The sequence below is a fragment of the Coturnix japonica genome, chromosome 1, assembly GCF_054131305.1.
Source record: "Coturnix japonica strain WE chromosome 1, WE-NBRP24, whole genome shotgun sequence".
NCBI lineage: Eukaryota > Metazoa > Chordata > Aves > Galliformes > Phasianidae > Coturnix > Coturnix japonica.
In genome coordinates, this window is record NC_140663.1 from 83,949,957 (window position 1) to 83,964,380 (window position 14,424).

Genomic DNA, 14,424 nt, shown 5'->3' on the forward strand with positions numbered 1-14,424 from the left:
CTCACAGCCTAGACTTGTCTTCATTCATTTACTGGGCCAGGCAAGCAGGAACAAGAAAAAGTAATATACTGAATCTTGGGAGTTACACCAAGGAGGAAATGGATTTTGGCTTACAGGTTTGAACAGATACTGATGTACCAAAAGAGGAAGAATTAGTTGATCTCACAGCTGTCTTCTCTGGACGATGCAAGTTTTAGCCACTTCTCAAATGTAGTGCCATGTGTGTTCATGTTAGCTGATGCTAACTGAGGAAGTGATCCAAAGACGTTTGCTTGTGGGCTCCCATATTATTGGAGAATGGAGTTTAGTTTCAGGAGCACATACACCATAGATATCCAATAAAAACTGATGCTTTTAAGTCACTGAACTGCTTCTGAAAATCAACCTTGTGAATCTTTGGATACAACTGCAATGGGGGATGATGTTTAAACCTAGAATCATAGAATTGTTCAGGTTGGAAAAGACCTCTAAGATCACCCAGTCCAACCACGGAGCCATCTCCTCCATGCCCATTAACCATGTCCCTCAGTGCTACATCCACACGAGTCCTGAACAGCTTCAGGGACGATGCCTCTGCCACCTCCCTGGGCAACCTGTGCCAGTGCCCAAGGTATTATAGGACTAGAATATCCTGCCAAGCCCATCACAACAAGGCAGAGATGCTGATAGGACCTGCATATGTTACACAGAGAAACGCGGCCTGAAAGTTCTTCCTTACCTTTTGTTGTTACAACTTATAGGATCATGATGGCAGTTCTTTTGGTGGTGGTGTCAATACCTATGAGTATTGCAGCTCACACCAGACAGGGAAAGGAGGTCAACACAGAAACCGAATTAAAATCCCTTAAAACTGCCAGCTGTCGTACTCCTTCTGCACACAGAGATCTACGGAACTCTTAAAGCTGTGCTTTTGTCTCCCACATTTATCAGAAATTCCAGAAGCCCTCAGCAAAGAACTGTCGGGAAAAAGAATCAGGATTTAAGAGCCCGAATATCCCTAACTAACTAGAGTGGTAAATAGAAGGCTTCTAAACAAGTTGCTTAATATCAGATTTATGTACATGTACTGAACATGCTGAAGCATATTCTGTGTATGGAACTTAGGACAACAGATTTATCTAAGTCTCCAAACAACAGGGCATTATCCATCACAGTGCCAGTGTATTTACTTACTGCCTATGGAGACATCCCAGGTGTTCACTGGCAGCAAAGAGTTTAAAAGGCATGATGGCCAGCTGCACTGAGTTAAATGTAATGCCAGGTATTTGCCAGAGCTGCCTTCAGCCCTCCTTTCAATCTCCAGAGTACAGGTTTAACCCCGGCATGCAGCTCAGCACAACACAGCTGCTCGCTCACGCTCTCCAGGTGGGGTCAGGGAGAGAATCGTGATGGTAAGAGTTCAAGAGCTCATGAGTTGAGACAAAGACAGTTTACTAAGTACATTAAAAGCTGCATGCACAAGCAAACCCAAGCCAGGAATTCATTTGTTGTTTCCCACGGGCAGGCTGGTGTACAGCCACTCCCAAGAAAGTAGGGCTCAGCACGCATAGTGGTTCCTTGGGAAGACAAATACCATTGCTCCAAACGCCCTGCTCTTCCTCATTCTTTATGCTTTTTATTGCTGAGCATGACAATATGTATTGGGGGACACCCCTTTGGCCAGTCTGGGTCATTGTCCAGGCTGCCTCCCATCCCAGCTCCCAGTGCACCCCCAGCTCCTGGCTGGCAGGGCAGTACAAGGAGCAGAAGAGCCCTTGGCTCTGTGCAAGCACTGCTCTGCAACAACTAAATCATCAGTGTGCTCCCACCATTTTCATCAAAAATCTACAATACAGCATGGTACGATGCTCTACAAAGGAAATCATCAGCTCTTTTTTTGCCTTCTAACTGCCCATGTCCAATATGTGAGCAGTGGCTGGACTCTCAGTGTACATGCCTCGAGGAATGCGTAGCTAGCATGCTGTAAGCCATCGATCAGCTTATTCAACAGCCTTTTTCAGAGGAAAGAGAGGAAGTACCTTTGGCACACACAGCTGTTGTGCAAGCAATTCACTTGGACAGATGAGCATAAGAGCTCTGAACACCTGGCTAAGATTCACAGAATTGCTAGCTGGAGGAGACCCACGAAGATCATCAGATGCTGTGATTTCTTCTAACTTCCTAGAGCAAACTCTGACTGCAAGACTTCATAGATATCGAACTTCTGGTTTTTTGCTTTGAGCTTTTTAGCCCTGCTCTTATCCCTCCTTTTTCAGTTGACTTGCAACACAAGTTGGTTGCCATGCTCTGGAACCTTTTATTATGTTCTCATCTATATTTCTTCCAAGATGAATAATCACAGTCTACCTTAATTTTGCTTCATGCACGTATGGGAAATTGGTAATCACAGCCTGAACCTCCGATTAATCAGCTGAGGCAAGTGTTGGGTCAGCTGTGGGAGCACAGGTGAGAGTAATTGAGCTGTGCTCCCGGAAGGGGTGGAGCTTGACTCCACCTCCTCTAGACCTCATTTAAGGGCTGACCACCACTAAGGCAGCTTTTCTTGGAGACTGCACCTTGGTGGAGATTGCCTCGGTGGTTCCCAGCAGACTGAAGGCTTCCATATGGGTGAGTTTTTCCTGTAAATAACCTTTTGGGTATTTACAATTACCATCTTTTCATTATTTGTCACCATACAAGGCAGAACTTCTTCTGTACTTCTGACACCTTTCTGCTGGATTCTGTACTTGCTATAAGTTTATGTGGCTTCAAAAAAGGATTGAACAAAGTGAGAAAAAATGAATGAATCTGTTCAGGACTCCAAGTTACAAAGATATGGCAGCAGGAAATCCCTGAGCTACAAATCATGGTCATGCATCACTGCACCTGGCTTAGATTCTTTCTGGACATTCACTACTGTTGGCTGTCAGAAAAATGGACAGTAGGCTTTTGGGCTTTCCCATTAATGCAGTTACATTTTTATGCCTTACTCTCTACCTTGCCTATTTTATACAAAAATCTCCTTAGTAGGGGTTGGGGAATAACAATAAGTGCTGACAGCACTACAAGAGCATTGCATTTTATACAGTCATAGTGATTTTTCATTTTTCCTTCCTATTCCTTCACTAATCATTTCGAGATTTACCTACTTCCATCACTAAGTGCCTAATCAATTCATAAGAGAATTATCCACAACTTCAGCAGGCATCGTTTCATGGATTCCTCCCTTGTCTGCTTCCATTTACATTTAACAACGTAACATTTGAAAATACAGAATTCCTAAGCAATTTTATAATTCAGTTACTTCACATGCTTCTACAACTCTTAATTTTTACTGCCCTCAATAGTTCTGTACCATCAGGGAACATTTTTAAACTACTTTTCATTCCCTTTGCCAGATGATGCATGAATACACCGCATGCTGCTACAGTTTTAAGATTGCCCAGGAGGAGCCAGATCTACCATGGAGATGAAGAGCAGCTACCAGAAGTGGATCCACCCATGATAGACATGACCTAGCACTACCCTCAGTGTGCCTTGGCTCTATGCCGCGACATCAGGGCGGTAGAATGGCGGTAGAACACCAGGCCATCTCCCTGTCTGCATCACAGCCTCTGCCCCAACCATTAACTCAGATATGCCAAATGATGACTTCAAATGTTGTGTTGTGTACAGCCTGGTTATCGTACTCTTTGGATCATGTCTTCTCTCACTGTATGTACCTGAGCGTTATGAGAAACTGGGAGAGGCAGTTAACTGGGGAGAAAGTTCACAAGAGGGTAAGTTTCCTCTCTCCAGGGGGCAGAGAGCGGCAAGAGATATCAGATGCTATTGGTAATCCGCCTTGCCATTCTGGATGGGAGGAGGGGCGAAGCAAAGCACTTTAAAAGAGAATGAGGAAGCGGACCTGTGATGTCATTGTGCAGTAGCTTTCAGATAAAGTCAATTACTTCTCCAGCCACCTCCAAGATAGAAGGAAGAGCACCCTCCGGTGAAAGGAGGGAGAAAGGAGGAAGACAGCAATGAAGGGGCTCCAGCTGTTCATTTGTAGCACAGGTGAGTGCTGATTTGGTTGTATCTTCAAGGGTTTGGGTAGAAGGAAACAGCACAAATAAGTCTGAGTAATACAGCGGACTTGGTGCGCTTTGGTTTAATATAAGTGTCTGCATGTTGGTGATCAGGCAGGCGTGTTCAGTTCCCTTGTGCTGAATGCCCAGACTCACAGGCATCTCGTAAAACTCCAAGTCAACTTTATAAACAGGAAAAGAATGCTGTACTTTAAGAGGTTGGAAAATATCTCTGAAAGCAATTGTAACGCCTTCTGTTAAATACAGCATTTCGGCTTGAAAAAGGCATTTCCTCAATTGAAAAGCCCTGGGGTTTTATTATTTGATACATCTATCTGCATGGAGTAGATGCCTCCATAAGATTAACTCCTGTTGTTTATAAATATTCGGGTATGATTTGTGATCTTTATATATTGCTCGTGTCAAAGGGATGCACAGCAATCCCTGCCTATGCATATAACTGCAGTTTGCCCCTGGCCTTTGTCAGGCTCGCTCTTCCTCACCCCACCTTGTAGAGTCTGAGCCTCACTGCTTTCAGACTTGTCTTCTCCTGCAAATGGTCCTGTGTCATCTTTCGGACTTTACAGTTTTTCTTTAGAGGAAGCTGCTTACATGGAATCCGCTCAGTTTTTTAATCAAAAATCCTGATAGCCCTGCTTTGACAAACAGACCCACAAGAAGGAAATTCACAAGGTTTAACCTAATTAGGGAAAGGGATCATTCTCTGAATAAAATAAACATGACTTGAATCATAATCTTGCAATCATTGTGTAAATTGCACAACAGTGATACTATTTGTTCCCCCTTATCCTTCCCCTTTATGCTATCTTAATTATGGATTTCTGCTCAGAGAAGTTTACCATCTGTATGTTGCATGAAGCTCTTCTTGGCTGTTTGGGTAGGACTCAAATGATAATTCAGAGTGGAAAAAAATGTTTCCCCCCTCCTGTGTCTGAACTGATTTTTCAGCTAAGTTTCTCAGTAGAAATTAAACACAATTTCCTTGTAAAATGTGAATTAACACTTTCCAGCTCTGTTCCTCAGTGGCCTAACTAACCAAGGCAACAAAGTAATAACAGTCCTGCTCGATCAGAATCTCAACCTTTTCAGCATGGAAAATATCCCTTTAATTGGTTTCAGCTCTACTACTTGCCCTTCACTCTGTTTTGATACTATGCATTAACATGTATACAATAACAAATGTGAAAGTAAACACTGATTTTCTTCTTCCTTTGCACCAGTACTAATGTTTTAAGTTGAATAGAGGGAGCTAAAACTTTTCTCAGTTTCAACCAAATGTTATAAACAGACTTAATTAATAATGATAAAAAGTAACCCTAAGGCTTAGATCTAGATGATACCATCCATCTAGTGATGTAGTGGCTATTTGTCCCTACTGCTTCCCCAAGTTCTTTCAGAACTGATTCTCCCATCCTTTCAGTTATCTAAGAAATGGGGACTGAATCTGTTCCAAACACATGCCAGCAGTGACCAGCTGGCTGTTGGTGACTTCGAAAAGGTCAAATGTGGTGAGAAAGAGGATGGAGAGAAATCAGCAAAGTAAACAGCACCTCAGGATGAGATGGTGCAGCTTCCCTTACAGCCAAAAGGAGACGTAACACAGGCAACATGGGAGCAAGAAAGAGATGTCACAGGTGAAAAACGGGAGAGCATCAGAAGATGTTGAGCATTAGGATGACAGCAACGCACAAATAAGACATCTCTCTTGTTACGGGCTGTTTCTCCAGTACACAGCTGTTCCATGACCCTGCACAGAAGATGTTTGGGAAAACAAAACAAAAACCAAATCTCTTTTATTGTAGGATTTCAGTCGTCCAACTGGAAGAAGCCAAAGCTCTTCTGAGCGAAGCCTTAGGGCTGGACAGCTTCTTCTCTGCCTCAGGGCTGAGTTAATGACCTGTCAGTGAAGCCTGGCCTGGTGGAACAAGTTTCTGAGTGACAAAAGGATCAGGAAATTGGTTTTGCTCCATCTCCTAGTACAGATTATGATGCTTTCCACCTAAATGCAGGAAAGCATCTCTATCCAGTTGCGACAGGCAACAAGCTGGCTTTTATAGGTGCCTCTCATGCAGGGGGAATGATTAGAAACAGTCAGAAAGCCCTTAGGCTATGCAAGCGTGGCCCTTGTGCTGACTGCTGCAGAACCGGGAAAGATCAGGGAGTGGCTGCAATAAAACAATGTTAGAGGTACTTTGCCCTGCTAGTTTCCCTTGCGTGGCTGTCAACAGTTACAGATGAATCAGTGCCTTAGAGAGTAGGAACTACTACTGCCATGAGGAAGAAACCAATACGCACAGTTAATCGTCAGGACCACAGAAACCTCAGTTACAGAGCTGAGAACACAGAAAGGTGGCAACTTTGGCTAGAAGCTCCAGTCAGACAGCCTTTCCTTACCAGGACACTACCAAGCACAAAAACCAGCCTTGGCAGTGCTGCTGAAAATGCCTGAAGCTTTCTGAAGGCAGCTGTGGAAAGGAGGGCATCTCTGCCCAGCAGTAAGGAAAGAGCCTGCAGAGGAGAGAAAAGGTGTGGCTGCTGGGGAAATTCCCATCTAACGCATCTCAGGAGAGGGAAATGCAGCAGGTCTGGCAGGACAGGCCATGTCTACAAAGAGAATGAAAGGACATTTACCATGGGGAACAGGCTGGATCCAGTAAGCTGTTCCAGCAGATTTTTGCCTCTTACTACAGAGCAGATCCTAGTGCCGGCTGTCCCATACCAACCTGTGGCAATATAAAAATCATGGGAAGTAAAGCAAAGAAAGCAGAGCTTAGCTCTCCACCTGTGCAGCAGCTCCCTATAGTCAGTCAGTAGTAGCATATGTTGCCTCCTGCTCAGAAGGGAATGCCATGACTAACACAGGGGAAGTTGTAGGTTACTGTGGCAGGTAAAAAAGCCAAACATAGAAATCCAGTATTTTTGCCAACTAATTAATTTATTCTCTTTCTAGTTCTGGTGACTTCTTATGCCCTCACTGTGGAAACACCTATCAAGAATGTAGAGGTGGCACGAGGGAAGAATGCTACTCTCCATTGTAATTTTCATACTAGTATTTCCACCCACCCAGGAGATTTTGTTGTCTGGAAGAAAATCATTAGCGCGGTAAATCAAGTTGCCTAACAAAATGTATGATAGAGCATCCAGGAGGGAGGTGGGAGGAGAGATGGAAGCTGGACAGTGGGAACGTGTTTTGGAAGGAAAGGATCACTTTAAGATTTCCTTTAGTCTCAGACCTATGCAATTAGAAACTTTGGTGGTAGATTCAACGTAATATAAAGCTGTTGTGTGATATTAGGCAAGTCCCCACCCTTCTTTTCTTTCTCTTTTGGTCTTGCAACACTATATTGAGAACACATTACTGTATGTCCCTTGGGTTTGTATCTATTTATGTATGAGATATTCAGATACTTCATAAAAAGCTTTGTCAATTTTTATGTATATAAAGTGTGTATACATATTGGATGCTGTATAGGAAGTTTTAGTTGATACCAGTGTATGGAGAGATTCTTGAGGTTTCTTACATTCACGGGGAATATGACTCAAAAACCTCTAAAGTTCCTCTTGGGGATTAGTGGGAGGAGAAGCAGCACTTGGAGCCCTCCTTGCAGTAATTGCCAAGGGTTTCTTCTCCTAAGATCATTGCTGGAAGAAGGCAAGGGAATACATATAATCATAGGAGGATTTTGTTGACACGTGGGTATCAAATAAGTCTCGTAATATCCCATCATAAAGAGGAAAAGTAAAAAGACCCAACAAAAGAAATTGGCTGTCTCTGACTAGAAAAGATGTAAGGAGGATTCCAGGCAGAAACCCTCACTCTTTTGAACCTTCAAGTTGTTTGTTTTTTCCCCTTTGATTCTTTTCTGAGTTATCCTTCTCATAAGAATGAGCTTATCTAGGAGTCTGACCATAGACTTGCACAGAAGAACCTAAGATTGCTTAGTTTCCCTCCCTCTCTGACAGGATGATGCTGTCACTAGGTACTTTGATGGGCTTGTACAGTATGGCAAGGGCTATGAGAACCGAATACAGTTTAGCGGTGATGTCAACAGCGGAGACATCAGCATCACCATCCAGGAAGTAACCATGGAAGACAACGGGACATATGTATGCAGTGTTCGTCTACGGGATGACCCCCCACGGCAGTCTGCACTCACCAGTCTTTTTGTCCTCAGTAAGTACAATGGAGACAACATTAGATTCATTAGATAACCCACTGTCCTAATTTCTAAAGTCCATACTGTTGGTTTTTTATGTATAAAATAGACTTCCCAGTAAATCATAACCCACAATACTGTCTTTGATCTTTTCCTACAACTACAGAAGTAGGTTGGAAGGCTTAGCGCATCCAACTCCCTTAGATACTTTACTATAGAAAATATATAGAGTTGCATAGGTCGTTTTCCTCATAACTCAGTAAGCTTATTACAGATCACTCCTCATGCACTCTGGCTTGTCACTCTCCAGTTAATGAAAGGAAGATTTCCCCAACATTATTAGAGATATCCCAGAAAGTATCTTACTTTTTCTTCTTGACCAACAAGCATCAAGAAGGAATATACAGATTAGGGATGGTCTTCCTCTGAGAAGGCTGTAGGTGCAAGGCCAGCCTCTGTTCAGGAGGAATTAAAGAACAAATGTAAGAGACGGGTTGAAACAAAATACTACATACGATTAACCAAATTCTGTCTTTCCTTCCTTCAGTTGCACCATCCAAGCCGGAATGCAAGATTGTGGGCACAGCAGAATATGGACAGAACATCAATCTAACCTGCTTTTCTCATGAAGGCTCCCCAAAACCCACGTATACCTGGCAAAGCTTCAATGTACAAAATGAGCCCCGTGTACTACCAACAACAAACGGTATGGGAATTTCAAAGACACCACAGCTTTGAGCTCTCTGCTCACTTGACAATGAACAGGTCAACTTTCTGGAGCTAGGGCAAACAAAAGTTGGTTCCAGAAGCTACTTTAATTCCAAAGATGACTCTTAAGCTGGAGGAAAGTGTAATGAGAAACAGTTACGCCATTCCTATTTAGAGAATAAAATAAGCTTCCAATTCTTCAGGGCTGCCACAAAAGGCCTAATGTTTTATTTGCTTTTATTTTTACATCAGAATCTGAATCTCCACGGACCTCAGGTAGAATTATTCATAGAAAAATGTGAGCTTAATAGCTTTTAAAGTGCAGTAGTACCACAGGACCCAGATTTATTACTCCAAGCCACTTCCTTTCTTCCTGACATGCTGTTTAACTCCAAGAAGACAGACTACATGTCTGAGCATGTCTTTCCTGGCTTAAGTTATTGCAGCATTGCTGAACTAAATATGTTAAGACTGTAGGCAGTTCAGCTCCCAGTAGGTGATTCTTGTATAAATTATGCAAAAAAGAAATGGAACCTTCGCAGAAACACAAACCACAGTCACTTGACCGGCCACTAAGCGGTGCCAGTGCATCAGGCACAGCCCTACACACACCCTGATTCCTCTTTAAGCAACAGCTGTCTGCCCACTCCTGCCTTCATTCTGTTCTTTCCTGATCCGTTTCCACATGATTTCTGTTTCCATCAGAGTTTTAAGTTAATGTGGCAGAATTCGCAGTCCAGTAGCAAAGTGCAGTTCAGAGAGCTACAAACATCGTATTGGAGGAGGAAGGAAAAAGTGAAGCAAGCTCGGATAGCAGACTTTAAAAAATGAAGCAGGTGGAGCTCGTTAATTTTTGGTTTGCATGCTCTTTCTCTAGCTGGCACTAGGCGTCAGCAAAGACTAAACAGAATCTCTGTCCCATACAAGGGATGGAAAGAACCGAAAATCACAGAGTACGCAGCAGAAAAGCTACGAAAAGCATTCAGAGCTTTTGGATTTTAGAGCAGAATTTGGACCTATTTCAGTAGGAAACAACAACGCTGTACTCACACAGGCGACAGCTGGGGATGTAACAAGCACTGCTTGACAAACAGAGCTAAGGCTTAGTTAAGAGTTCTGTGCTCCGCTAGGTTGGATGGGCAGTGTCTGATGCCAAACCATTCCCATGTCACTGTATTTCTTTTTCTTCCTTTATTTCCACAACCCTGATGGCCTCTCTCAGAGCAGAGCACTGCTGACCCCTCTGCTATGTAATTCAAATCTGAAATCCTAAGGGTTGGAGGACTGACAAACTTTTTGGCATTTAACAAGTCAATTCATGAGATGGACGCTCATCCAAGTCAGGACACTGGTTTGTGCCATCTCACATTTCGAAGCAGAAAGGGCTTGTGGCCATTTACCCACTGCAAAAAAACCAGCCACTAAGCATATATCTTTTCCTCATCCTCCACCCACAGTTCTCTTGTTTTCTTTCTAAAAGGAATGCTCCAGTACTGCATTTTCTGTAATGAAAACAACACACTTCCATTTGTCCTCCTACAAATTACACCAAGACCTACAGACCAGCACGGAAACTCCTGAGCAAGAGGGAGCAATCCATCAGCTCCCATAACTTCTTCTCACTCCTTCCATCCTAGGCTAGAACTGAAGGACTGCTGTCCCCATTTCCTTTCCTCCTAATGTTCTCCTCTCCTCCTGACTGGGCTTGTGTTTCATAACAGGGGAGCAAATAACTCTGAAGAACATCTCGGCAGACACCTCCGGCTTTTACATCTGCACTTCAACCAACAGTGTGGGAAAGGAATTCTGCAACATGACAGTCAGCGTTGTCCCACGTAAGAGCCTATTCATTCCTTTGGAAGAATCTTACTAGAGGATGCAGCTAGCTGTGAGAGCATTAACAGAAGCAATGTAAACAACATTTAACAGTTCAGCTTTCCTTCAAGAAGCAGCACGTTACAAGTGCTCTTTATGCCGAGAGCATGTTTTAAGTTAGGGTGCTCACTAACACATAGAACTTACAGAAAGCCAGAAGTGGGCATGACAAACCTGAACTCCGAAAGCGTGAGTCTGATCTTGATAAAGTGTAGCTGCTGCTCTGACCAGGGGCTGTTCCTGTAGGCTTATCAGCTACCCAGTACAGGACTAATTCTCATTGCTGTAGTCAAACTCTGTCGGTAGGATCTAAAGACCAGTGCTTGCGCCGATTGCATCTGGTAGCGTTCTCACTGCAGAGAGGTAATTCTTTTCCTCCTTTACAGCATCCATGAACATCGCCCTTTATGCAGGCATCGCTGGGGGAGTTCTTGCTGCAGTCATAGTTATTGGTATTCTAGCCTACTGCTGCTGCTGTCGAGAGAACAAGGACTACGAAGAGACGTAAGTACCCTGCTCAAAAGAAAGGGAGCAGAACATACAAAGGGTTCACCTTCTCCTTCTGGCATCAGCCTATGGAGGAAAAAGCAAGGGACAAAAGAAGTCACCAAGGAAAGCATGCACTGGTGCCTCCCATCTCATCTCACAGAACATGCCCGTATCGTCAGGTGCCTTTGTGGCCAAGAACCCAAACATTCCATCTTGGAACTGAATTTTCATGTCCCACTCAGTCAAGCACACTCAGCCCAGTCTGTTTCTCATTTCTCCTAGTCCCTACAGCTGCTTCTGCCCCTGCATGCCCAAATCAACGTCACTCCAAGATCACTGTAAGCAGAGCGGGATGAGAAAAGACACGCCAGTCATCCTCTCTCTTCATATAAGCTCAAACGACCACCAAGACTTAATTTACAGTTCGGTTTGGTGCACGTCTAGATCAACCCAGATCAATCTAAAACCATTTTAATGCAAAATTTCTTCAGTATAATTTCTAGCTGTCTCTAACTAACATTTCTACTCCTGAATAACATTGTAGGGCAAGAGAAGATGAAGATGAACGCGTGCAGAACATACCTATGGACACTCAGAGAGCAACACATGCTGCTGAAGATGCATGAAGCGGGAAGCCAATGCCATCTTCAGGTTTTGCTGAGGAACAGACACCACTGTAAGAAAAGAAAGCCTCAAAGAGAAGAAATACCTATCTCTTGCCACAAGAAGTATTTAGAATAACCAAGAAGCAGCTAATGGCTCTGTCTTGCTGTTTCTGAGGGGGGACAGTATTCTTGTTACCCTAGAAAGATATGCTTAACATGCAACGGGTATTAATATTTAACCTCACAGTAGAAAAATGCATGTGAAGTGCAGTTCCACCCACTCATCCCAAAATAACAAGTCCTCTCACCATCCCACTTACTGCAAAGGAAGCCAGACAGGTCTATTTGGAGAACAGAATTGCTAATATATCTCTAGATCCACAAAAGGTTTCAAGGTCACTGATTCTAAGTTGTCAAGGGAGGGTGACCTTGCTTATGGTGCTATGCAAACATTATTGCATGCAGCGCTGTCCGGTACTGAAATTATTTTAGGCAAGATTGAAGCAAGATTTTTATGGACGTTTTATTAGATATATTTTTGTATGTATTACACAAGGTACATATGAATAAAAACATGGAAGAAAAAAAAAACCCACATGAGTAAGTTCTCCTGTTTGAAGCAACAATACTTGTGTTACATCTACCTTTCAAGAAGAGCCAGCAACCCTCCTACGCACAGGCAGCGCATTCTAGATCTTGAACCGTACATGTCAGACTACCAAGAATAACAGCTCTCTGCCTGCCTTTGTTTTGCATGATACTCTAATCACAGCCTTCATTTGTAGTAATAACAACTGCAAGGACCGGAGTTCTTTGTAAAGTACATCCAAACCCAAATCTCTCTGGCAATGGACAACTCGAAGCGCAACTCAGCAAGACGTTCTGAGCACTGCTTCCAGTGCTTTGTTTGGATGCATGACTAAATGTTGCTAAGATGGATCACCAGAGGAAAGAACTGCACACAGAAGCTGGAGGAAGGTAAAAGAGCAAGGTGTGTAGCTCAGAAACAAAAAATACAATGGCACGCCTTACCCTCTTTCTCAATAGGGTATGAATAGAAACATCTAATTAGGATTTTAACAAGTCTCTACTGCAAAACAAAGCTGTATCTAAATGTTTCAGGACACTGGTCAGTACTTTCTGTCCCATCACAAACACATCCTTGGGCTAAAAAGGGCTTTACTCGTGAGGGTAACACTGTAGATGCTCAAAGGCCGTAACTGGAGAAACCAGCAGGTGGCTGAGTCGCCATCCCTGGATGTGTTTAAAAACGGTTTGGATGTGATGCTCAGGGACATGATTTAGCGGAGGGCTTTTAGGGCTGTAGGGTTGGGTTGTGGTTGGACTCTATGATCTTTAAGGTCTTTTCCAACCTGAGCGATTCAACGATTCTAACCCATCATTTGTCCAACAAGCACAGTGGAGTTGATCAGTTTATGGTTCCCTACGTTGTCCCTTGGCAGATAGCTGCAATGTATTGCCTTCCTTCCACTGTTGCAGACTTCCCATGCTTTCTGTGACCTCTTGAAGATAGAATAGCTTCGCAAGGATATTAGGCAGTTTCTTTTTCAGCATCCTCAGATGCAACCTATCTTACCCCATGGCCTTGTACAGGTCAGATTTTCCCAGCTGATCCCCAACTTGATCTTCATCCATTGCTTTCCCATGTTTCAAATACAGAAGTTCAAGATCCTGATAGCAAGGACTGAGGCAAAGACGGCACTGGGTTACTGTGTCACTCACAGCTCACACTGGGGAATGGGTTCAATCACAACGTTCAGCTACAAGACCACTGCTCTCTGTTCATCCTTCTACTGTTAATACATTGCAGCTCTTCTTCCTGACCTTGATATGCCTTACAAACATCAGTGCCACACTGGAAAGCTTTACATTTCCAAATACCATCCCTACATGCCTGGCCAATGTTTTGGGGCTTTTCCTTTGTGGCCAGCATCTGTTCCCACCTCCTATATAATTTTATTTATTTATTTTGCACTGCAGTGCAGTCAAATGTTCCCTGAAAAGTCAAGACAGTCCCTGGCAGATCTACCTCCATTCCTAAACTGTTATTTCACTTGGTAGATGCGATCCTCAGTGTTCTGCCCATCTTCCTACACTCCATTAAAGAGTTGTCTCCCAGGGATTCCACCTCCCCCTTTCCTGCGCACCCCCCAGGGTCTGCTCTCACTGCACCAGTGTAACAGAGCCACAAAAAGCAGAGGATGACACTTATTTTCTACAAGAATGGTGCACAATTTGGAACTGATCGGATAGACAAGAGTTAATTACCTCACACTTCTTGTTGCTAGAGTAACAGCACCACATTTCTATTTATTCCAATCATCGGTTCCAGGAAAGACACAAAGAATGTCTCCTATCTGAAGTTCACAGAACAATAAACAAACCATTAAGGTTAATTCTGGATGCATTAGGACTAGCACCAAGTTCATAATAAACCAATATAAGGGCTTTTGGAACTTCTCTCTTGCCTTTCACCCCTTCATCAGGAGGTAATGGGGAATA

At 43.4% G+C, this 14,424-nt stretch overlaps 1 protein-coding gene across 1 annotated transcript; it reads left to right on the forward strand.

Annotated features, from left to right (window-relative positions):
* Positions 1 to 3,890: 3,890 nt before the first annotated feature.
* On the forward strand, positions 3,891 to 12,045 carry GPA33 (glycoprotein A33). The gene is made up of 7 exons (XM_015879444.3): positions 3,891 to 4,035; positions 7,018 to 7,169; positions 8,031 to 8,241; positions 8,772 to 8,930; positions 10,654 to 10,767; positions 11,194 to 11,311; positions 11,841 to 12,045. Exons 1-7 carry the CDS (start codon positions 4,002 to 4,004, stop codon positions 11,920 to 11,922), a joined length of 870 nt encoding a protein of 289 aa, XP_015734930.2. The 5' UTR covers positions 3,891 to 4,001; the 3' UTR covers positions 11,923 to 12,045.
* The last annotated feature ends 2,379 nt before the right edge of the window (positions 12,046 to 14,424 follow it).